At 41.6% G+C, this 25,942-nt stretch overlaps 1 protein-coding gene across 2 annotated transcripts in view; it reads right to left on the reverse strand.

Annotated features, from left to right (window-relative positions):
- Positions 1-3,039: 3,039 nt before the first annotated feature.
- LOC126474014 (ATP-dependent DNA helicase 2 subunit 1) overlaps positions 3,040-25,942 on the reverse strand; it is a 172,535-nt gene continuing 149,632 nt past the window's right edge. For both annotated transcript variants that reach the window (XM_050101412.1, XM_050101414.1), the window contains exons 10-12: positions 21,391-21,588; positions 19,322-19,506; positions 3,040-3,292 (exon numbers count right to left, since the gene is read on the reverse strand). In XM_050101412.1, coding sequence (XP_049957369.1) covers positions 3,176-3,292; positions 19,322-19,506; positions 21,391-21,588 — 500 coding nt within the window. In that variant the 3' untranslated portion in view covers positions 3,040-3,175. The remainder of the gene's footprint in view (positions 3,293-19,321; positions 19,507-21,390; positions 21,589-25,942) is intronic.

A 25,942-nucleotide genomic window follows, 5' to 3' on the forward strand; every position in this document is an offset into this window, starting at 1 on the left:
CAGTGTGTTACAGGTCCATGTGTGTGTGTGTGTGTGTGTGTGTGTGTGTGTGTGTGTGTGTGTGTGTGTGTCTCTATATATACCGGGTGATCAAAAAGTCAGTATAAATTTGAAAACTTAATAAATCACGGAATAATGTAGATAGAGAGGTAAAAACAAAAAAACAAAAAACCACACATCCCATATTGCTAGACGCGTGAAAGATCTCTTGCGCAGATCGTTTGGTGATGATCGTGTGCTCAGCCGCCACTTTCGCCATGCTTGGCTTCCCAGGTCCCCAGACCTCAGTCCGTGCGATTATTGGCTTTGGGGTTACCTGAAGTCGCAAGTGTATCGTGATCGACCGACATCTCTAGGGATGCTGAAAGACAACATCCGAAGCCAATGCCTCGCCATAACTCCGGACATGCTTTACAGTGCTGTTCACAATATTATTCCTCGACTACAGCTATTGTTGAGGAATGATGGTGGACGTATTGAGCATTTCCTGTAAAGAACATCATCTTTGCTTTGTCTTACTTTGTTATGCTAATTATTGCTATTCTGATCAGATGAAGCGCCATCTGTCGGACATTTTTTGAACATTTGTATTTTTTTGGTTCTAATAAAACCCCATGTCATTCCAAGCACGTGTGTCAATTTGTACTTCTCTATCTACATTATTCCGTGATTTATTCAGTTTTCAAATTTATACTGACTTTTTGATCACCCAGTATATGGGGAACTTATACTTACTGCTTTTAACTGGTTTGTGACAGCAATCTGGTCCCTCCTCATACTGTTATTGCTGGTTTCATAGTGCCCACTTCCTTACCAAACACACTTCTGAAAGCCTCTTCCTTGTCCATTTTATTATTATAGTTATCTGGGACCATTCTGGAGCCATATACAGGTATTTTATTACAAACTTTCTGTAGCTAATCATAGAAACAATCTACCACATCTTCATTTAATTGTTCATGAATGTGACACTGTGAAACTTGTCTTCAATATGCTGAGTACATATTCCTTCATTACGTGGAATGAAAGCAATAATAGTTCTACACATGTCTTTGGCGACTATAAAACCAACTTCCTACTCTCCTTGTCTTTCATTTTATCCTGATTAACAGAGGAAGAATTTCTGATCACATAACTTACCATTACCAGTCCCATCTTTCTAATTCTATACCTGTAAGTCTGTAAATGTCTGTATAAGTACAATACTTTATTTTTGTTATTCTCAAATTGTAATACTAAGACATGTGCAATTTCCTTATACGAGAGTTCTACAGACAAATGAAACTACTACTACTACTACTACTACTTCTACTTCCTGGAGTGCAACAAATCTCATTTCATCCCTCAGCTTCTCTTCAGCAATACTGTTCGTAGTTTCTAACCACAGCAGTGCATTCATGTTCCATCTTCTGAATGAATCTGAATTACTGCAAATGAATGTACTTGCAGAAACAATCAACTCTGTAATTACCCTATCAAATGTTGTATTAGTATTCAATATGATATAAGCACCCACATTCATCTTTGTGGGGACAGTCTGGCATTCACTGTTAAATTAATATTGATGGTAGGTTTTTTACAGGGCAGGGGTATCAAACCCCTACTAAGTCCTCAACCTGGAGAACCAGGCTTCATTCTGAGATTAGTTCCCCAAAGGTAGTTGAAGACCTAGTCTATACAGCCGTCCCCCACCACCATCCTATAGTGGGGACACATTTTGTCTTTTTTTGACGAGGTCCTCCTTTTGAAGTAGGAGCACACACACAGTCACTCAAACACAACTCACACACACATGGCGACTGCCTCAGACACTGGGGCCCAACTACACCTGATGTGAGCAGCAATCTAACTGGGGTAAGTAGGGGGAGTAAGGAAATAGTGTAGGTTGGGAACGTTGAAGTAGCGGTGGGGAAAGTGCTAGTGTTGGCTGTGAGAGTGGGCAGGAATGTCATGGGGGCAGGATGGGGGGGCTGCTGCTGCTGCTGTTGCTAGGTACACATTGGAGAGCAGTGCTGGCAGGGTGTGGGAGGTGGAGGAGGAAAGGAAGAGGAGTGAAAGAGGAAAGGACTATATAGGTGTGTTGGCAGGATAGAAGGCATGAGTAGTACTGAAGTGAATCCAGAATGCACAGGCTTGCAACAATCATTAAAGTGAAGAGCATTGTGTTCGGTGGCGTGTTCAGCAACTAGATGGTCCAGCTGACTCTTGGTGCAGTTTGGCGCTGGGCATTCATTTGGAGAGACAGCTTGTTAAATTCCAGAATGAATTTTCACTCGACAGTGAAGTGTGTGCTGAAATGAAACTTCCTGGCCAGGAGATTTGCCTTTTGCGGACATCTGCTCTACCAACTGAGCTGCCTCAGCATCACTCACAACCTTTCTCCACATCTTTGCTTCTGCCATCTCATACCTTCCAAACTTAACATAAGCTCTCCTATGTAGCTTGCATGACTAGCACTCCTGCAAGAAAGCATATTGCAAATACAAGGCTTAGGCATAGCTTAGGGGATTGTTTCCAGAATGAATTTTCACTATTTAGCAGTGTGTGGGCTGTTATGAAACTTCCTGGCAAATTAAAACTGTGTACTGGACATCCGTAGAGTTTGGAAGGTAGAAGATGAGGTACTAGTGGAAGTAAAGCCATGAGGACAGGTTGTGAGTCTTGCATTGGTAGCTCAGTTGGTAAAACACTTGCGTGCAAAAAGCAAAGGTTGTGGTTTCAGGTCCCGGTCTACCAGCAAGTTTCAGCTTGTTAGCTGTCATGCTCATGTAGTAAGTGGCACAGTGATTGCAGCTTAATTTGTAGATCACATGGTTGCTTTCACAGGGAGATGTCTTTGACGAGGTACGAGATGTCAGTGACATGACTTGTGTAGGTTGTAGTGGAAGTATGTACGGTCTCAGATCTATGTCTATTACACTGATATGAGCCATTAAGCACAGGGTTGGGAGCACGGATGGAGGAGAGACAAGATGAGAGGTTTTGTTTAAAAATTGTTATGCTCCATTTTATAAGTGAGGGGGTTTGATAAAGAGAGAATTTTAAAAAATAGGCATTTGTAATTTAATTAGAAAAAGGTAAAAGCATCTTGTGAACCAATAAAGACAAGTAGTGAATACATTTCAAGTATGCAATCTTGTGGTAACAGTTATGTAAAAACAGCACTTGCATACATTCAGTTCATTGAATTGTAAACCATTTCAACAAGTCCTTGTTTCTTCTTTGTTGAAATTCCTCTGACACCTTCAGATTGCAGGTATTCCTTTAGCTGGTTTACTGTCAGTTTCTCTATCTGAAATAAGAAGGCCAGAAGATTAGCATGGACAGCTCACAGAACAATGCAATGGAATATGAGAACTGTTCAAAAAGTAAGTTGCCTTTTCAAATTGCGCAGGCAATGTACATTCGATTATTGATCTTTTTTGGTTATGTTGGTACACTTGTCCCAAACATATGCTCACAGTTTCAAGTATACAGCATACTTCATTTGTTTTTGACAGATAGAAAGGTTAGACATGCTTTAGTGTGCTCAGTGATTTTCGACTATTATAAAAAAAAAGGAGCAAAGAATTTGCATCAAATTTTGTGGGAAAAGTGGAATCAAGTGCTCTTAAACACTTGAAATGTTGACAATGGCATATGGTGAGTCTCCTCTAAGAAAAAAAAAAAATATTTAAACGAGGTTCAAGCTCTTCCAATATGGCTGAGAAGATTCCAACGACGAACCTAGCACATCAACAACAGATGATAGCATTGAAGCTGTGAAGAAAATTGTTTTGGAAAATCGTCAAATTATCGTAGGAGAAATTGCTGAGGATGTTGGCATGTCGGTCGGCTCGTATCATGCAATTTTGATCAGAAGGACCGTCACCTAAGCATAGTTCAGGAGCTCTTGAATGATGTCAGTGATGAACCTAATTTACTCAAAAGGGTCATAAAAGGTGACAAAACATAGGTTTAAGGTTAAGATGTTGAAATCAAAGCCCAGTCATCCCAATGGAAGCATCCCGGAAAGCCAAGACCGAAAAAAGCACGCCAAGTTTGACCAAATTTCAAAGTTTTGCTCCAGTGCATCATGAATTTGGCTTCAAGGTTGTACGGTCAATGAGGAGCATTACCTAGATGATATGCGCTGTTTGTGGAAAGCAATATGCAGAAAACGTTCAGAATTGTGGAAAAATAATTCATGGCTTTTGCATCACAACAATGCACCTACTCATTCATTGTTGCTTGTGAGAAATTTTTTGGCCAAAAACAAGATGACAATCATGCCTCAGCCACAATGTTCACCACATTTAGCTCCCTGTGACTTTTCCCTGTTCCCAAAACTGAAGAGACATATGAAAGGATGAAGATTTTCAACAACTGAGAAAATAAAAACTGCATCGCTAGAAGTACTCAATGCTGTACCAGAAAGTGCTCATGAGAAGTGCTGTGAGGACTGGAAGACGCATTGGCACAAGCGCATTGTATCTGGGGGGGGATTACTTTGTAGGGGACAACATGAATATTGATGAATAAATAAATATTTTTTCATAAAAATATAAAGTCACCTTACTTTATGAACACACCTCATATATGCAAGAAGCAGTGCTTCATATGTAAACATAAATTACAATTACTCCATTCTCTGCCAAAGAAATTAAGAAGGTAATTAATTCCTTCAATACAAAAAACAACTCTCACAGAGTTGAAACTATCTGCAACACTAAAATTATGTTTTTTACATACATGCAATGTTTTCATTCATGCAACACATCACTATCAGAGGAAATATTTCCTGACACACTGAAATATTCAGTACATTTATAATAAAGGAAGTATTACAGATATTAACCATTACCAACTAGTCTCACTGCTTACTTTCTTCTTGACAGTTCTGGAAAAAATGATGTATCCAAGACTCATACTTCGCCTCAACTTGTCTTTTGAAAGGCAGCTTGGATTTCAAAAGGGTACTTCCACAGAATACGCTATTCTTCCAATTAACAAATCAGATAACACAAAATTTTAATGACGAAATATTGCCAACTTGTCAAAAGCATTCTTAGTACGGGGTTCTAGAAACGCTCAAAAATTACGGTATCAGAGACCTTGCTGGCAACTGATTTTCATCCTTTCTGATCAAAAGCATGCAGAATGTTACATTGAGAAACACGGAGAGTGTCCACAGTAAAAAGCACTTCAGAATTGTGACTAATCACTACAAGTGTACCACAGGGCTCTACACTGAATCACCTTTGCTGATGATTCAAGTATAATTAAGCCTACTGGAGTTAAACTAACATTTTCTTCAACATTAATAACTAGTTCTCTGCAAGTGGCCGTACACTGCATTTAGGTAAAACACAACACATGCGATTCAGCACTGCACATGGCCTAACTATGCCATTAAAAATAATGCATGAGGATAAATCAGTAAACGAGACAGAAAATTCCAAATTCTCAGGTGTTTGATAAGAAACTAAACTGTAAGTTGCAATTCTTAGCACTGCAAATAATGTGAGATTTTAGAGATGAAAATGTAAAAAAAGTAAATTTATTTTTCCTATTTTCATTCTCTAGTGTCTTATGGCATCATGTTCAGAGGTAAATGAGGAAAAAAAGTGTGTTTAAGAGTAGTGTGCAACAAGGATAATGTATGGTGTCCATTTTAGAATCCCTTGTAGACAGCTCTTTAAACAACTGAGGGTACTTACAGACTCAAAGCACATTTATTCACTTATAAAGTTTGTTGCCAACAATCACAGTTCGAAAACAAAAGCAACATTCATGTGTGTAATAACAGAATGAGAAGTGAATTACACACTGAAATCATATCTGCTTGACAACTCCTCCTATTCCACAGAAGAATTCCTGAATGTGTAGAGTGTGTGTGTGTGTGTGTGTGTGTGTGTGGTGTAGTTTTGAGAGAGGAGAGAGTAACTTACAAGGGAGTGGTCTAGCCCAATATGTTGAAACCTATCCTGAAATTTTTCACACAGGAAAGATTCATCGAGAGAAATGCACTGTCAAAAATTTTAGCTGCTAAAGCACACTGCAAGTATTTAAAAAATGTTAAATTTACCCATTTTTGCCACACGAAGAGCTACTTATAACGAAAGTTTATACAGTCCTTCCTGCCTGGTGCAGGAATGGTGAATAAGCAGATGCAGGCATGACAAGAGGACACAGCGCTGTGAAGCCCAAAATGCACACATGCAAATTTTCAGCATAAACCATACCAAAAATGCTTCAAATCATTAAATTTTTGAATAACTAGTAGTTCATATTGACAGATAAACTGTTGCAGATGTAATTGTTACACAAATCACTAGTAGAGGAAAGAAAATGGAAGAAATGTATGTTGTTACATTACAGATGACTTTCCTCAATCGGGACTTTAATTTGCTGAGATGAGATATTTTATAACAACTCCTATAGCACAGCTCTTATGATGATTTGTAAATAGTGTGTTTTTACTAACTCAACAAGTTCCTTGTTTATTCCCTGTAGTTCTCTCAAAAATGCGAAGTTTCCTATGCATTTTGCTTTATTGAGGTAAAGCATCATCAGTGGTTTGTAATTAAAGATATTAATAATTTAATTTGTTTTTAAGAACAAAAAACAGTTTATTAACAATATGCTGCTTTTTGCTTACATTGATTTCCACTTGGTTTCTTGCCTACATCGAGGAATGCCACATGCTAGCACATCTTTGGTGTTTTTCTTTGTTAGAAACTGATACTTGTAGCCTAATTTTTAGTTTCTCAGCACAGCTATGCATTTCTTACATTTTACACAGCACAATTTTTTTGCACACCACTGTTTTCTGTTTCTTTTTATACTTCTATGTAGGTATTGTGGTTTGTGTTCTGTAGTGTTGCCAACATAAACATTGCCACTAGTTTGTCTTTGACCTATACTCTTCTTTTGTGTATTAGTTAATTGTATGTATGTAATTCTATTTAATTATGTTGCTGTGTATTTATATGCTGTGTAAGAGTAGTGAGGGAGTATTCCTTCTCTACTCTTACACAGTATATAAATACACAGCTACATAATTATATAGAATTAAAAACAAACAATTAACTAAAATTAAAAAAAGACATATAGGTCAACAGCAAACTAATGGCAATGTTATGTTAGCAACACTTCAAAACACAAACCACAGTACATACTTAGAGGTACAAAAATAAACAGAAAACAGTGGCACACGAGAAAAAGTGCTGTGTGAAATGTAAGAAACACATCGTTCTGCAAAGTAACTAAAAAAATTAGACTACAAGAATCAGTCTCTAACGAAGAAAAACACCAAAGCTGCGCTATCAGACAGCATTTCCCTATGTAGGTGACAAACCAAGCCGAAATCACCATAAGTAAAAGGCAACATATTGTTAACGAACTGCTTTTTGACCTCAAACACAAATCAAATTATAAATATGTTTAAATATTGGAAAATCCAGGGTGGTCTGTAACAATATGACGAAAAGGATACTTGCTACTCACCATACAGTGGATATGCTGAGTAGCAGAGAGGCACAACAAAAAGACTGTTGGAAAGTCAACTGGATCCAGCTGCCAGAAACTGCATTCATGAGTGTATGAGATGCGTCTGCGTGAATGTGTGTATGTTGTCTGCTTTTGATAAAGGGCTTGTTGTCTGAAAGCTAACTTTGTTTTGTTGTGCCTTTCTGCGACTCAGTATCTCCATTTTATGGTGAGTAGCAACTATCCTTTTCATTATATTGTAAATATGTTTACTTACAGACCACTGATGAAGCTTTACTTCAACAAAGGAAAACCCCGTCTGGTGAAAAAAAAAATGCTATTTCTTGTAGTTGCAACAACAGAATGAAAATACTCTCAGTATTTGTAAAGCAACTGCAGACAATATGGCCACACAAATGGAGAATTTAATTACTAGTTTTACACTCCTGGAAATTGAAATAAGAACACCGTGAATTCATTGTCCCAGGAAGGGGAAACTTTATTGACACATTCCTGGGGTCAGATACATCACATGATCACACTGACAGAACCACAGGCACATAGACACAGGCAACAGAGCATGCACAATGTCGGCACTAGTACAGTGTATATCCACCTTTCGCAGCAATGCAGGCTGCTATTCTCCCATGGAGACGATCGTAGAGATCCTGGATGTAGTCCTGTGGAACGGCTTGCCATGCCATTTCCACCTGGCGCCTCAGTTGGACCAGCGTTCGTGCTGGACGTGCAGACCGCGTGAGACGACGCTTCATCCAGTCCCAAACATGCTCAATGGGGGACAGATCCGGAGATCTTGCTGGCCAGGGTAGTTGACTTACACCTTCTAGAGCACGTTGGGTGGCACGGGATACATGCGGACGTGCATTGTCCTGTTGGAACAGCAAGTTCCCTTGCCGGTCTAGGAATGGTAGAACGATGGGTTCGATGACGGTTTGGATGTACCGTGCACTATTCAGTGTCCCCTCGACGATCACCAGTGGTGTACGGCCAGTGTAGGAGATCGCTCCCCACACCATGATGCCGGGTGTTGGCCCTGTGTGCCTCGGTCGTATGCAGTCCTGATTGTGGCGCTCACCTGCACGGCGCCAAACACGCATACGACCATCATTGGCACCAAGGCAGAAGCGACTCTCATCGCTGAAGACGACACGTCTCCATTCGTCCCTCCATTCACGCCTGTCGCGACACCACTGGAGGCGGGCTGCACGATGTTGGGGCGTGAGCGGAAGATGGCCTAACGGTGTGCGGGACCGTAGCCCAGCTTCATGGAGACGGTTGCGAATGGTCCTCGCCGATACCCCAGGAGCAACAGTGTCCCTAATTTGCTGGGAAGTGGCGGTGCGGTCCCCTACGGCACTGCGTAGGGCTGACACTGACGGCGGCGGTGCACAAATGCTGCGCAGCTAGCGCCATTCGACGGCCAACACCGCGGTTCCTGGTGTGTCCGCTGTGCCGTGCGTGTGATCATTGCTTGTACAGCCCTCTCGCAGTGTCCGGAGCAAGTATGGTGGGTCTGACACACCGGTGTCAATGTGTTCTTTTTTCCATTTCCAGGAGTGTATTTAGACAAAGTTGAGATGGGGAAAGAAATGGTCGTGGCCACTGTTCTGCATAGTGTGCTGTGTACCAGGCATACTTAACCAAATTTGTGCAATGTAATGAAGCAACTGGTATTTCACATAAGTCTGGAGTTTAAAAATGCTGTTCCACTGATAAACCTGAAATGAGAAAGAGCTATTGGAAGTTGCACTGTCAGACAGTTTTTCGAAAAATGCTTTCCACTGTAAAAAACTTTATTTATCGAGAAATTGAATCACTGTATTAGTAGTTCTGGGTGTAATCTGAGTTATATTAACAGACGTTTTGACATCATCTTAACAACAGAGGTACTGTTATGTCTAGGCCAAAAGTCCAACAAAAGCAATTAAGTATTTTCTGCCACTGGTTTGATGATGTTTCGGACGTAATACTGAAATTTCTCTCTAGCATTTATCCCGATTTTGCTAAGACAATTATAATCTTTTTACAACAAAACATTTGTTTTACAAATTTTTGGTCCTAATTTGCCTTGAGGTAACTGAAGAAAGATACATAGCTGCAAAAACAGTATACCACTGGTACTTATCAGTGGCATTCTTGTATATGAATATGTCATAGCATCCATAAATTGCTAAGCCAGTTGTCTTCCACTTGAAATGAAAATGTGCAGTTTGCATGCATTCCTTGAACAAATCCTGACTTATTAGCTTTATATACAGCATTTTAGGGGATAGCAAGAGGAGCTACGAAACGCTTTATAGTATTACATCTGTTAATGACATCTCTAATTGTTTAACTGAAGTAAAATTCCTAATTTTGTGACTTCCTTTTCTGTAAAACTTCCTGAATATCTTAAATGAGGTCAAAAGAAGCTGGGAAATCGGTAATGATCATATTATTTCCGTTCAGAGGGGATAGTCAATAATGGTGCACTGACTCTCACAAGCTGTTCTAAATGTTTAGAATAGTTTTCCTTTCACAATTTTGCGAGTTTTGTTTTGGTGTGTATTTCATACTTAGAGTAAATCTTTGTTCCATTTATACAACTCGTGTTCAGGTTTTACAAAATGGACTTTGCGCACTGCTTAGCCATAAGCATTTTCTTCTTTTTTTTTTTTTTTTAAATTAACAGCCCATCTTTTTGTCAATGAAAGCTATTACTGTAAGGTTTTCTTCCAGCTAGGAAGGTACTGTCTTTTTGTTCTGGGCTTTAATTAGCACAACAATCAACTTTTGAACCACAATTCCTGGAATCATCAGAGTTATTTTCCATTTCTTCTAATTCCCCAATTTCTAAGAAATGTCAACATCATCTGAATGAAAGTCGAAGAAGTTAACTACTAAATAATACATATGTACATCTTCAGGAGAAGTAGATGATTTAAACTGTACGCCATGTTCTTCATATTTCATCTTTGTAAGGTTAAAACCACTAACTTGATTCCACATTACTGTGAAACGCTGGAAGCTGCACAAAGGCAGATGTTATTAGCAAGCATATACGAAGAAAACACAAAAGAAAATTAATTCTGTTTTATTTTCATTGTTAACACTTAGCAATACAGCAATGCAACTGCTAATTATTACATACATCAAATGAGTTTCAAATTTGAACAAATAGTTACTGTGTACAATTGTGTCAGAGAAACTATCAACGAAATTAACATTGGGAAACCCAGCATGAAATGTAAGGATATTATGAAAAGGAAAGTTGTTACTCACCATATAGCGGAGATGCTGAGTCGCAGATAGGCACAACAAAAAGACTGTCATAAATAAAGCTTTTGGTCAGTAAGGCAGTGCTGTTTTCCTTTATTACTATTTTGTAATGCATCTCTATACTCAATGTCTACCCTCCTTCCTCTTCTTCCTTGTGTTTCTCTTGTCACCTTACAAGTCGCACTGCACTCTATACTTATGAGCCACACTGTATAACCATCATGGCCGCGTACAACTACAAGACCACATTGATTGTTGGTGCAGCATTTTTCATGTCCCACACTACTCCCATTGATATCATTAATCCTATACCTTCAAATTGATCATTCTCTCTGCATCACTCTCCCATATTTTCGCGTGTTATTTCCTGCACCCTTCCAGTGCCACATGATCCCACACAATCTTGTATCTCATCCTACAAACCCCTCTCACCCCTCACTCTTTCTCTGCATCTGCTTCACCCTTCCCGTGATTTTTTACACGTATTTGTGTGTATTTTTGCGAAATTTTTTCGGGCGTAATTCTATGTTATTTATGTAATTTTTTGCATTTTTTCCACCAACACAGATCCTTGCTCCTTCCATCTGCATCAATACAGAAAATTTTCCTTATCCTTAGCCAGAACCTAATCTGACATACTGTTCCTACATTGTTGCTTGACTCATGGAATCCCCTCCCCTCCCTCCAGAATGGTCTTACCATCAAATTACCCATCTCCGGCTGCCACCCCTTCTTCCACAATGATCTTCACCTGTTCAGATTCCGCGAATAATTAGCCCTCACCAACACAGCCCTGCAAAACCATATCAACCACGCCCAAACCTTCTTGCAGTACCTCCTCTCCATCAGCAAAATTTGTCTTCTATGCAATCACAACTTCCTGGAACCCATAACATACACTGAAACTCTTGCCCTCCAGGAACTAGAGCAACATGTACAACGCCACCCCAAAAAGCTCTCCACCATTCTTACTTCCTACTCCTGTCCTGGAGTACCGATGTCCACCACCTCCAAACCTCCCCCACATAACCTCATAGCTGACAAACCATGTGTTGCAGTTGTACTACACTAACCCCACCTTCCAAAACTCCCTCTCACCACCACGCAGAATCCAGAAACTAAACAGACCCGTAACACAGTCATGAACCTTTCCTCCGGAATCCTTAGCCCCACTGAAATATCAGTCCTTTCCAAAAGCCTCACCTTTTGTCCCACTCCCAAATTTAATCATGCAGGACTTGTTGAAGTCCTTCTCCCAGTCACTACAATGGAACACTTGTTCGCCACCAACCCTACCAATTAGACTCAACCAAGACCATTGTTGAATCCTGCCTGACTCAGTTCACTCCTCCATCCAACTGCGATCCACCCCCACAGCCCCCAAACCACCCTGTCAACTTTCCAGATTTTCTTGACCTCGAACCTTGCCTCACCATCATCCCCCAAATCTCTCAACATGCAAACTAACCTTACACCTGCAGAAAGAACCGCAGTTCACCATCTAAAAATTGACCCCGACCTTATAATCCTGCCTGCAGACAAAGGCTCCACCACTGTTGTTTTGAACTGCAAGCATTACCTGGTGGAAGGGCTGTGCCAGCTGTTAGATACTTCCACCTACAAATCTTGCCACAGCAACCCCATCTCAGAAAGTCAACAGGATCTCCAATCACTCCTCAAATCCTTAGGCCCATTCAAGAACCTCACCCCTACCACTCCCCACACTCCTACCTTCTACATGCTTCCTAAAGTCCATAAACTCAACCACCACGATGCCCCCTTGTGGTCGGTTACTGTGCCCCCACTCAGAGAATCTCTGCTCTCGTAGACCAACGCCTTCAACATAATCCGGAACCTACCCTCCTACATAAAGGATACCAACCATTTCCACCAATGACTCTCCACAGTTCCTGTCTCTTTACTACACGATGCCCTGCTCATCACTGTGGACACCACCTCCCTTTACACTAACATTTCTAATGCCCATGGCCTGAACGCTATTGGACACTACCTTCCCCAACGCCCAATGGATTCCAAACCAACAACCTCCTCCGTAGTCGCCATGACCAACTATATCCTAACCCACAATTACTTATCCTTTGAAGGCATTACCTACAAACAAATCCGGATTACAGCTATCGCCATGACCAACTATATCCTAACCCACAATTACTTATCCTTTGAAGGCATTACCTACAAACAAATCCGGATTACAGCTATCGGCACCCGCATGGCACCATCCTATGCCAACATATTCATGGGCCATCTAGAGGAATCCTTCCTTAACACCCAGAATCCTAAATCCCTCACCTGGTTTAGATTCATTAATGACATCTTTGCAATCTGGATTGAGGGTGAGGGCACTCCATCCTCATTCCTCCAGAACCTCAACAACTTCTCCCCTATTTGCTTCACCTGGTCCTACTCAACCCAACAAACCACCTTCCTAGATGTTGACTTCCACCACAAGGATGGCTACATCAGTATCTCCTTCCATATCAAACATACTAACCACCAGCAATTCCTCCACTTCGACAGCTGCCACCCGTTCCATACCAAGAAGTCCCTTTCATACAACCTAGCCAAACATGTTTGTCGCATCTGCAATGACGAGAGGTCCCTCTTGAAATATACAGAGGGTCTCACTGAAGCCTTCACAGACTGTAATTATCCTCCCAACCTTGCACAAAAACAAATCTTCCATGCCTGATCTTTACAGTTTCCCACCACCTCCCAAAGTCCCACCGTCTGGCCACAGAGGAGCATTCCCTTGTGACTCAGTACCACCCAGGACTAGAGCAACTGAATTACATTCGTTACCTGGGTTTCAACTACTTCTCATCATGCCCTGAAATTAGAAACGTCCTGCCCATGTCCTTCCCACCCCTCCCATAGTGGTATTCTGCCATGTACCAAACCCACACAATATAATCATCCATCCCTACGTAACCCCTGTTCCCAACCCCTTACCTCATGACTAAATGCGAAACATGTCCCATACATCACCCAACCACCACCACCTATTCCAGTCCAGTAACAAACATCAACTATCCCACCAAAGGCAGGGCTACCTGTGAAACCAGTCATGTGATCTACAAGCTGAGCTGCGACCAATATGCTGCATTCTATGTGGGTATGACAACCAACAACCTGTCTGCATGAATGGCAACCGACAAACTGTGGCCAAGAAACAAGTGGAGCACCCTGTTGCTGAGCACACTACCAAATGCGACATCCATCATGTCAACGACTGGTTCACAGCCTGTGCCATATGGTTCCTTCCTACCAACACAAGTTTTTCTGAATTGCGCAGGTGGGAACTTTCCCTGCAATACATCCCACGTTCCCGTAATCTTCCTGGCCTCAACCTTTGTTAGTCACTGTCCTCACCCATCCAGCCCCTTCTCTACTCCGATTCCAGTGCTACACAGCCATCATTCCACTACTGCACTCAGTCTTTTTACTTCTTTCCTTTCCCACTACCCCCCCCCCCCCCCCCACCCGCAGCACTCTGTCTAACCTGCAGCACTTCACTGTCCACTACCCCTACCCTACTATCCCTCCCCAACCCAGTCACCACTCCCATCATGCACTGGTGCTGCTGCTCGCAGTGTGGTTTCGGCTGGCTGAGACCACAGTCGTGCCGTGTGTGTGTGTGTGTGTGTGTGTGTGTGTGTGTGTGTGTGTGTGTGAGGGGGGGGGGGATGTCTATTTTTGATGAAGGCCTTACTGGCTGAAAGCTTTATTTGTGACAGTCTTTCTGTTGTGCCTATGTGCGACTCAGCATCTTTCCTATATAATGAGTAGCTACTTCCCTTTTCATAATATTGTATCAATGGAATCTGAAATTCACTTTACAAATTATGATTGCAGTGTGCTGTGTTACCTATTCACTGATACGCCATCAACTGAGGCTAAACAACTGCAGTGTTTCGGGTGTGCTGTCTGCTATAGCTATGATAGACACGTAGATTTCTCCAGCCACCTGGTAAACCATGAATTTGGCAGTTTTCTACCTTTTTTTCCAAAAAAATACTTGCAGTGTGTCATAGCAGCTTAAATTTTGACATAGTGTTCCTTTTGGTGTATTCTTTGTGTACAAGAACATTTCAGGAAATGTTTCAACATGGCAGACTGGACTGCACACACAACTTAAGGAATGATGCAAATGGTCAGCACACTGCCATATTGTCTGCTATAAAGCTGTACTACAAATTTTAGAACTGACTCTTTCCACATCATAGCAAGAGGTCACAATTATGATCCATGGTGAATGCAAATAACTATTGATTTATCTCACTAAATTTTAAAGAGTTCTCCACTGCAATACATACCAATTTATGAATGGCATCCATTCAGAATTTAAAATATCACAACTACAGGGTCTGCCAGTGAAGGAGGAAGCTTATATGTGGAAATGAGACATAGTAGGGAGGACGTGGATATAGAAGTTACTGGCCCACATTATACCCATGGTCTACCATTTAGCTGCAATGATTCACTCATTGGGTGAACAGTGTGGCTTCACTGTGAAAGTATTTTATCAAAATGATAAGTCTGATGAAAACACAACATGCCTTTCAACATCACTGTTTCACAGTAGTAGGAACTATTCAGATCCCCAAAAACATAGCAGCTCTGTAACAGGCAATGTTTAGAAGTCTATGCTGATCAGCCAGACAATGTGTCCTATATGTTGGAGTAGATGACACACCAGTAAAAAGGATTCTCCATGATGATCTTAATTTTATCCTTATAAACTTCAGACTGTGCAATTTCTTAATTCAAGTACCTATCAGCAATAAATAAGATTCTATGAGAATATGATCACGATTCTTGAAGAAAACAAACAGTGACTTTTATTATAAGGTGTCTCAAAACCCAAGAGTGTTTCAAACTGATGCTCCAACAACAATCAGAGCCCTCAAACAATGTATTTTCAATGAGACTGTGTTACTACCTGTCAATATGATGGTTATGCTAAACTTCCATGTTTTCTTTGTATTGTAACCTCATGGATATTCTTGTACTTTGAATTACAAGAAAAAATTAATTCTTTAATGATATTTTTTTAAAAAAATCTTTTCATTTTATTGATGAATGCTGTATTTACTTCTCAACTGAATCAACTTTCTGTTCCAATTACTCCAGGTGCATTTATAAGTGAGGGCTATTCTCTGACATACTTCAAATACTCCAGCAGTTATTAATATTAGGTTAACATTTTTTTCCTTGGACTTATAATTAAATGTTTTCACTTTAAAACAAATATCAGTGTCTGGGTCATGGCTAGACTTTCCTTGAATGAAGTGCATGCTCGGCTTGTTTCTGACCTGCATTGTTGTTGTTGTGGTCTTCAGTCCAGAGACCGGTTTGATGCAGCTCTCCATGCTACTCTATCCTGTGCAAGCTTCTTTATCTTCCAGTACCTACTGCAACCTACATCCTCCTGAATCTGCTTAGTGTAGTCATCTCTTGGTCTCCATCTATGATTTTTACCCTCCGCGCTGCCCTCCAATACTAAATTGGTGATCCTTTGATGCCTCAGAACATGTCCTACCAACCGATCCCTTAGTCAAGTTGTGCCACAAATTTCTCTTCTCCCCAATTCTGTTCAATACCTCCTCATTAGTTGTGTGCTCTACCCATCTAATCTTCAGCATTTTTCTGTAGCACCACATTTCGAGAGCTTATATTCTCTTCTTGTCTAAAGTATTTATCGTTCATGTTTCACTTCCATACATGGCTACACTCCACACAAATACTTTCAGAAACGACTTCCTGACATTTAAATCTATACTCGATGTTAACAAATTTCTCTTCTTCAGAAACGCTTTCCTTGCCACTGCCAGTCTACATTTTATATCCCCTCTACTTTGACCACCATCAGTTATTTTGCTTCCCAAATAGCACAACTCATTTACTATTTTAAGTGTCTCATTTCCTAATCTAATTCTCTCAGCATCACCCGATTTAATTCGACTACATTCCATTATCCTCGTTTTGCTTTTGTTGATGTTCATCTTATATCCTCCCTTCAAGACACCATCCATTCCGTTCAACTGCTCTTCCAAGTTCTTTGCCGTCTCTGACGAATTACAATGTCATCGGCGAACCTCAAGGTTGTTATTTATTCTCCATGGATTTTAATTCCTACTCCAAATTTTTCTTTTGTTTCCTTTACTGCTTGCTCAATATACAGATTGAATAACATCGGGGATAGGCTGCAACCCTGTCTCACTCTCTTCCCAACCACTGCTTCCCTTTCATGCCCCTCGACTCTTATAACTGCCATCTGGTTTCTGTAAAATTGTAAATAGCCTTTCGCTCCCTGTATTTTACCCTTGCCAGCTTCAGAATTTGAAAGAGAGTATTCCAGTCAACATTGTCAAAAGCTTTCTCCAAGTCTACAAAGTCGTAGAGTCAGTATTCCCTCACGTGTTCCAACATTTCTACGGAATCCAAATTGATCTTCCCTGGGGTCAACTTCTACCAGTTTTCCCACTTGTCTGTAAAGAATTCATGTTAGTATTTTGCAGCTGTGACTTAAAATTTTCACATTTGTCAACAATTGCTTTCTTTGGGATTGGAATTATTATATTCTTCTTGAAGTCTGAGGGTATTTTGCGTGTCTCATACATCTTGCTCACGAGATGGTAGAGATTTGTCAGAGCTGGCTCTCCCAAGGCCATCAGTAGTTCTAATGGAATTTTGTCTACTCCCGGGGCCTCGTTTCGACTTAGGTCTTTCAGAGCTCTGTCAAACTCTTCACGCAGTATCGTATCTCCCATTTCATCTTTGTCTAAATGCTGTTCTATTTCCATAATACTGTCCGCAAGTACGTCGCCCTTGTATAGACCCTCTATATACTCCTTCCATCTTTCTGCTTTCCTTTCTTTGCTTAGAACTGGCTGTCCACCTGAGCTCTTGATATTCATACAAGTGGTTCTCTTTCCTCCAAAGGTCTCTTTAATTTTCCTGTAGGCAGCATCTATCTTACCCCTAGTGATAAATGTCTCTGCATCCTTACATTTGTCCTCTAGCCATCCCTGCTTAGCCATTTTGCACTTCCTGTCGATCTCATTTTTGATACATTTGCATTCCTTTTTGCCTGCTTCATTTGCTCCATTTTTATATTTTCTCCTTCCATTAATTAAATTCAATATTTCTTCTGTTACCCAAGGATTTCTACTAGCCCTCGTCTTTTTACCTACTTGATCCTCTGCTGCCTTCACTATTTCATCTCTCAACGCTACCCATTCTTCTTCTAATGTATTTCTTTCCCCCATTCTTGACAATCATTCCCTAATCTCTCCCTGCTCTGACCTGCATATGTTAATGGTTTGTAATTTTTTGATGCTAGGTCTCATGATAAAAAATATCTTACACATAAATGGGTGAATTATCCAGAAAAGGTTGCTTTAGAAATTAAACAATGAAATTGTGAGAAGAAATATTGCATGCCTTATACCACATTGGTCACTGATCTTTAAAAAAAAATTCATACAGAACTTGCAATGTGTAGTGACAATAAAATAAAAAAAAAAGTTTTGTTGGATTGATTTTAAATAAATATGAGATGCACCTTACAGACCCCCCCCCCCTTTTTTTTTGGCAGTGTATTATTAAATGATGATACTGCTCTTTTATGAAAGCTTGTATAATGACAGTTATTATTACTGTATAATGTTTATAAAATGTTTGTAATTTTCTTTATCTTCAGATTTGGACTATTTTAATTACTGTACAAATTCCTGACAAGTTAATTGTATAATTTACCTAACGTAAATACAAACAGTAACATGTGTTACTGCACTGCCACCTAGTGGAGACAAGATGTAGCTTGCCTGTCATAGCACCTGACATTGTACAGTGGTAGTGTGTGGTCGGATATAATCGGTGAAAGCTGCATGGCAACACGACTGTAAATAATATTTTTATTAACGGCATGCTGGTAGAGCTTGCATCTCCAAACTACTTAAATTTTCAACACTGTCGAAATATATGGCATAATTTTGAAAAAGGTGAGGTATGTTACTTATATGTAAAATATTGTACGTATGTATTTCATTACTATTGGTACAGAAAAAAATGTTTACAAATGCAATGTGTGTCTTGCCGCATTGTGGATCTGAAGATGGGCAGCAAAAAAGTGTTGAAACCTGTCATCAGTTCAAAATAAATATTTAAATGTGATCTTGGCTCTGGAGTATTTCTTCAAATATTAATCGTTATCTACATCAGTTGTCTGTGGTATTACTTTTTTTAATCATAATCATCATCATCATCATCACTGTTGTATTTGGGCTGACAGTTACACCCGACTTCCGAGAGGAGAGGAAAAGGGAGATGTATTTTTATATATGACCGGCAATGAAATTTATAGTCTTTGTTGTCACAAATGTTTGGCTGTTTCTTCTGAATATATTGTGATTTCTGTGGTTGTGGTTATCGTGGGACCTGAGAACAGAGCTGTTTAGATTTGTATGACTTCAAGTCCATTAGTGCCTGCAGAGCCCAACTATCATTTCTCACAGCAGAAGTTCCAATATACAGATCAAATATTTATTACCTGTCCTTGTTCTGCCAGCTTCTGAATCTCACTTTTGTCAAGTTTTCTGACTTTGCCAGTATTTTCTGCATTTCCTTCAGCACCAGCTCGTTTTTTTGGTGGTGGTTTTTCTGATGTGTAGTTGGCCAAGTTTGTAGCTTTAGCAAAATCTATTGAAAGCTCTTTCATAGCATCCATGTCCGGCACTGGAAAAAAAAGAAAGAAACAAAAGTGTAAATAGCATTCTGCATGGTATGTGTATACAGCAATACCATCAACTGAGGTGAGAGTGATTCTTTTTCAGGATTCTGCATTTCAGAGAAGTTAAGAAACACTCAATTAAAAGTTTCTAAAGAATGAAGAAATGATATGATAGTTTTATGACCAAGTTCATCCAGGGTAATGTAACTATCCTACGCAGTGAATACTTTTTTTACAGAAAACTTTTCTGTTCAGGAATAGCTGAATGTATATTCAAAGAATATATTATGTACCAACATCCCAAAGTTTATTTTACTGGGTAAAATATAGAAATCAAAAGTAAAGAATCACAAAAACATGCTTCTCTTTTTAAATAATAATGCGCTTCTGCATTAGGTGCCACAATAAGATTTCATTAATAATACGACTATTATTTCAAAGTTCAAGGTAATTCCTATCAACCAGCCACTAATTTTCTACTTATGCAAAAGAATTAAGTTCTATATACTAAAGAGTCCCTTTTTACTCTATAGCATTGGTGGTATTAATTTTCCAATTACATCCTCCTATTCATATTGTAAAGAATCTCTGTCAGGCCATTTTCATCTTCTCCTGAAATTTTTCATTGAGTACAAAAGTGGGTCCTTTATTGCAGGAAGTTTCTGGGTAATCTCTCTACACTTTCCTTCACTATAACTAACAGACACAAAGTCATCCTTTTCAAACTATTTCCTCTGTCGTAATGATAAACCCAAATAATCACAAGTGGCATTTTCAACTTCAGAATAACTGATAGCCTCACTTTGGTCATCAGATCCCAGTTCCATTTCAGGTTAGTTGAATCCTCATCATCATTCAAGATAACAGCATTCTTTGAGTGTCCTAACTGCATCTTTGGCTTTTTTCTCTCAGATTACCAAAAGTGATATTCTGCCCCGTAGTACAATTAGCATCCTTTTTTGCTATCCAGAACTAATAACTCCTTCAACATCTCTATGTCTTTCTTGTGGATGTTGTAGTAGCATTTATAAAACTCTTCATAACTTTGAAATTTGCTCAGAAACTCTTATTCACATTGGATACATACAGCATTTCCTTTGTTCTCAAAAAACCTAACTGGGTAAATTTAGAGAACCAGTATTTTCCTCCTCTATATCAGTCATAGAGATACAAGGAGAATGAAACACAGTACATAATGGACTTGTGCCAAGGCAGAGAACTTCTCAAGCTATGTGAGAGCAGAATAGAACGGAAAACTGCTAACACAAGTACGGAGTTCCCTCCGCCATCCACTGTAAAGTGACTTGGAGGGTGTATATTTGGATGTACAAAACCAGTTCCTTTACTCAGAGAATGAACACTTGGAGCAAAATCTATAGTTCTGTGCTGGAACCTAGGCAGAGAAAGAAGTTTTACACATTTTTATTTGGTTTGAATTTCATTTTATCAATTCTTTTCTTTGTACATACTTTTAATAATAAGTTTCAATTTACCTTTAATGGGTAGATTAAAAACCAATTTCATTAAATTATTATTATTATTATAGTTTTCAAACACCTGATTTCAAGGTTTACAGCACATAGATGGTGCACCACCCACTTGGAATTATGTGGATCAAAGTGTTACAGAGTGAAGCGAAGTAAACTTATTTTATAGCAAATAAAGAACCAATACATTATTTGCCATATATTGTAAATTTTAAGGATTATTTGGGAAGAAAATCTGATTATAACTATTAAAAATATAGCAAACCAGTCATCACAAATAGAGTGATAAGGAATTAAAGCAAGAAGTTCAAAATTTCAGTTTCACAGTCAACATTTAAAAATGAAAAGTTACTATGTAACAAAAGTAAGTTTAAAAGATATATATAATGAAGAACAAATTACTTGTTGAGTCTTCAAACTCAGGAGTTGGGTAATCTAATGCCACAGCTTCCAGATATTGCCGCATCTTCTGGATCTTGGGATTGGTGAAAACACGTGGATTGTAAGTCATTTTAAGTTTTGAAATAACTTTCTCTGCCACACTGACCATTTCAGGTGATGCTTCTTCCACTTTCTGCAAAGTACAGTCTCTGATTTCACCTGAGAAAGAAAACATTGTTTTAGTTTACTACATAATAGAAACATGCACACACTAATATAAGGAGCTGAACATTTTAGTATAACTGCTACACACCTTAATACACTACAAAATTTAATTACAAAATAATACAGTCACATATAATTCCTCTATAACTAAAATTTTTATGCCCATAACTCAATAAATGTGAATAGAGACCAAGAGTTCGGGAGGTGCCATTGCTCGGTAATGTTTGTAATAATTGTGGGCGAATGCGAGCCAAATTGGTGACACTTCGTTCTCAGCTCCAGGCTGTGATGGCTTCAGTTACACAGCTTGAGGCTGCAGTGGATGGGCACCACTGTTTTGGACCAGCTGTGGAGATCCAACGGACATCTAGCATCTCTGAGTCCTCCAATTGGTCCTCGCCTGTAGCCATCCCAGTTACTGCTTGCATTGAGGTTGACCCCTCACCTGTGGTCGAGTGGGAGGTCGCCCTGGGGTGTAGCAGGTGGCGAAAGACTTCCCAGGGGGGCCCACGTAAGGTCTCCCCAGTTAGTCTGACAAACAGGTTCCAGGTGCTGTCTGTGGCTTGGCAGAGTAGATAAATTTTTGACAAAAAAGTGTTGCTGGTTCGACTTCGAGTTCAAGAAGTACGGAAGATGTTTCTGGAACTGCAGCTGTTGTAAAAGAAGTAAATACAGACAAAACAAAAGTTAAAAATGAAGAGAAGAAAATTGTTCCTGATTTCGAGTTTCACAAAAAACTAAGTGCCAAGTCAGACATTACAAAAAGAAATAACCTCGTTAGTGATGATCCTGCAGAATGGTGTGTCAATGAATCAACAATTGACATTCTCTTACAACGTGGCATTAATCAAAATTTTAACGACGGTTTTTCTAATTCAAGAAGATCAATAGGCAATAAAACCAGATATTTGAACAAAAATGTATTTTACTGTTTTACTGTGAACTTTTAAATGGTGACTTAACTTTGTGCAATTTTCTAGTATACTCCTGTAGCACCGGTGCTGTTTTTTTGTGCACCATGTAAGTTGTTCATAGGTAAGGCCCCAATTGCTACTAATGGTATTGCAGATTGGAAAAATACACTCCTGGAAATTGAAATAAGAACACCGTGAATTCATTGTCCCAGGAAGGGGAAACTTTATTGACACATTCCTGGGGTCAGATACATCACATGATCACACTGACAGAACCACAGGCACATAGACACAGGCAACAGAGCATGCACAATGTCGGCACTAGTACAGTGTATATCCACCTTTCGCAGCAATGCAGGCTGCTACTCTCCCATGGAGACGATCGTAGAGATGCTGGATGTAGTCCTGTGGAATGGCTTGCCATGCCATTTCCACCTGGCGCCTCAGTTGGACCAGCGTTCGTGCTGGACGTGCAGACCGCGTGAGACGACGCTTCATCCAGTCCCAAACATGCTCAATGGGGGACAGATCCGGAGATCTTGCTGGCCAGGGTAGTTGACTTACACCTTCTAGAGCACGTTGGGTGGCACGGAATACATGCGGACGTGCATTGTCCTGTTGGAACAGCAAGTTCCCTTGCCGGTCTAGGAATGGTAGAACGATGGGTTCGATGACGGTTTGGATGTACCGTGCACTATTCAGTGTCCCCTCGACGATCCCCAGTGGTGTATGGCCAGTGTAGGAGATCGCTCCCCACACCATGATGCTGGCTGTTGGCCCTGTGTGCCTCGGTCGTATGCAGTCCTGATTGTGGCGCTCACCTGCACGGCGTCAAACACGCATACGACCATCATTGGCACCAAGGCAGAAGCGACTCTCATCGCTGAAGACGACACGTCTCCATTCGTCCCTCCATTCACGCCTGTCGCGACACCACTGGAGGCGGGCTGCACGATGTTGGGGCGTGAGCGGAAGATGGCCTAACGGTGTGCGGGACCGTAGCCCAGCTTCATGGAGACGGTTGCGAATGGTCCTCGCCAATACCCCAGGAGCAACAGTGTCCCTAATTTGCTGGGAAGTGGCGGTGCGGTCCCCTACGGCACTGTGTAGGATCCTACGGTCTTGGCGTGCATCCGTGCATCGCTGCGGTCTGGTCCCAGGTCGACGGGCACGTGCACCTTCCGCCGACCACTGGCGACAACATCGATGTACTGTGGAGACCTCACGCCCCACGTGTTGAGCAATTCGGCGGTACGTCCACCCGGCCTCCCGCATGCCCACTATATGCCCTCGCTCAAAGTCCGTCAACTGCACATACGGTTCACGTCCACGCTGTCGCGGCATGCTACCAGTGTTAAAGACTGCGATGGAGCTCCGTATGCCACGGCAAACTGGCTGTCACTGACGGCGGCGGTGCACAAATGCTGCGCAGCTAGCACCATTCGACGGCCAACACCGCGGCTCCTGGTGTGTCCGCTGTGCGTGCGTGTAATCATTGCTTGTACAGCCCTCTCGCTGTGTCCGGAGCAAGTATGGTGGGTCTGACACACCGGTGTCAATGTGTTGTTTTTTCCATTTCCAGGAGTGTATTGAAATTGAAATAAGAACACCGTGAATTCATTGTCCCAGGAAGGGGAAACTTTATTGACACATTCCTGGGGTCAGATACATCACATGATCACACTGACAGAACCACAGGCACATAGACACAGGCAACAGAGCATGCACAATGTCGGCACTAGTACAGTGTATATCCACCTTTCGCAGCAATGCAGGCTGCTATTCTCCCATGGAGACGATCGTAGAGATGCTGGATGTAGTCCTGTGGAATGGCTTGCCATGCCATTTCCACCTGGCGCCTCAGTTGGACCAGCGTTCGTGCTGGACGTGCAGACCGCGTGAGACGACGCTTCATCCAGTCCCAAACATGCTCAATGGGGGACAGATCCGGAGATCATGCTGGCCAGGGTAGTTGACGTACACCTTCTAGAGCACGTTGGGTGGCACGGGATACATGGGGACGTGCATTGTCCTGTTGGAACAGCAAGTTCCCTTGCCGGTCTAGGAATGGTAGAACGATGGGTTCGATGACGGTTTGGATGTACCGTGCACTATTCAGTGTCCCCTCGACGATCACCAGTGGTGTACGGCCAGTGTAGGAGATCGCTCCCCACACCATGATGCCGGGTGTTGGCCCTGTGTGCCTCGGTCGTATGCAGTCCTGATTGTGGCGCTCACCTGCACGGCGCCAAACACGCATACGACCATCATTGGCACCAAGGCAGAAGCGACTCTCATCGCTGAAGACGACACGTCTCCATTCGTCCCTCCATTCACGCCTGTCGCGACACCACTGGAGGCGGGCTGCACGATGTTGGGGCGTGAGCGGAAGACGGCCTAATGGTGTGCGGGACCGTAGCCCAGCTTCATGGAGACGGTTGCGAATGGTCCTCGCCGATACCCCAGGAGCAACAGTGTCCCTAATTTGCTGGGAAGTGGCGGTGCGGTCCCCTACGGCACTGCGTAGGATCCTACGGTCTTGGCGTGCATCCGTGCGTCGCTGCGGTCCGGTCCCAGGTTGACGGGCACGTGTACCTTCCGCCGACCACTGGCGACAACATCGATGTACTGTGGAGACCTCACGCCCCACGTGTTGAGCAATTCGGCGGTACGTCCACCCGGCCTCCCGCATGCCCACTATATGCCCTCGCTCAAAGTCCGTCAACTGCACATACGGTTCACGTCCACGCTGTCGCGGCATGCTACCAGTGTTAAAGACTGCGATGGAGCTCCGTATGCCACGGCAAACTGGCTGTCACTGACGGCGGCGGTGCACAAATGCTGCGCAGCTAGCACCATTCGACGGCCAACACCGCGGTTCCTGGTGTGTCTGCTGTGCCGTGCGTGTGATCATTGCTTGTACAGCCCTCTCGCAGTGTCCGGAGCAAGTATGGTGGGTCTGACACACCGGTGTCAATGTGTTGGTTGGTTGGTTGGTTTTTGGGGAAGGAGACCAGACAGCGCGGTCATCGGTCTCATCGGATTAGGGAAGGATTGGGAAGGAAGTCGGCCATGCCCTTTCAGAGGAACCACCCCGGCATTTGCCTGGAGTGATTTAGGGAAATCACGGAAAACCTAAATCACGATGGCCGGACGTGGGATTGAACCGTCGTCCTCCCGAATGCGAGTCCAGTGTCGAACCACTGCGCCACCACGCTCGGTGTCAATGTGTTCCTTTTTCCATTTCCAGGAGTGTATTTTATCTCATCATGAGAATTCACTTGAACACAAAAATTCTGAGTTATCACTCATTTCAAGTCATATGTTGAGACAGAAAAAAATGTACTGGTGCAATGTATTGAAAAGGGTGTTTGCAGTAGTGAAGAAGCTAAAAAGTTGTGGATTTCCCCTATGTGGATACATTGAAAGATTCC

This window comes from Schistocerca serialis, chromosome 4 (assembly GCF_023864345.2).
Source record: "Schistocerca serialis cubense isolate TAMUIC-IGC-003099 chromosome 4, iqSchSeri2.2, whole genome shotgun sequence".
NCBI lineage: Eukaryota > Metazoa > Arthropoda > Insecta > Orthoptera > Acrididae > Schistocerca > Schistocerca serialis.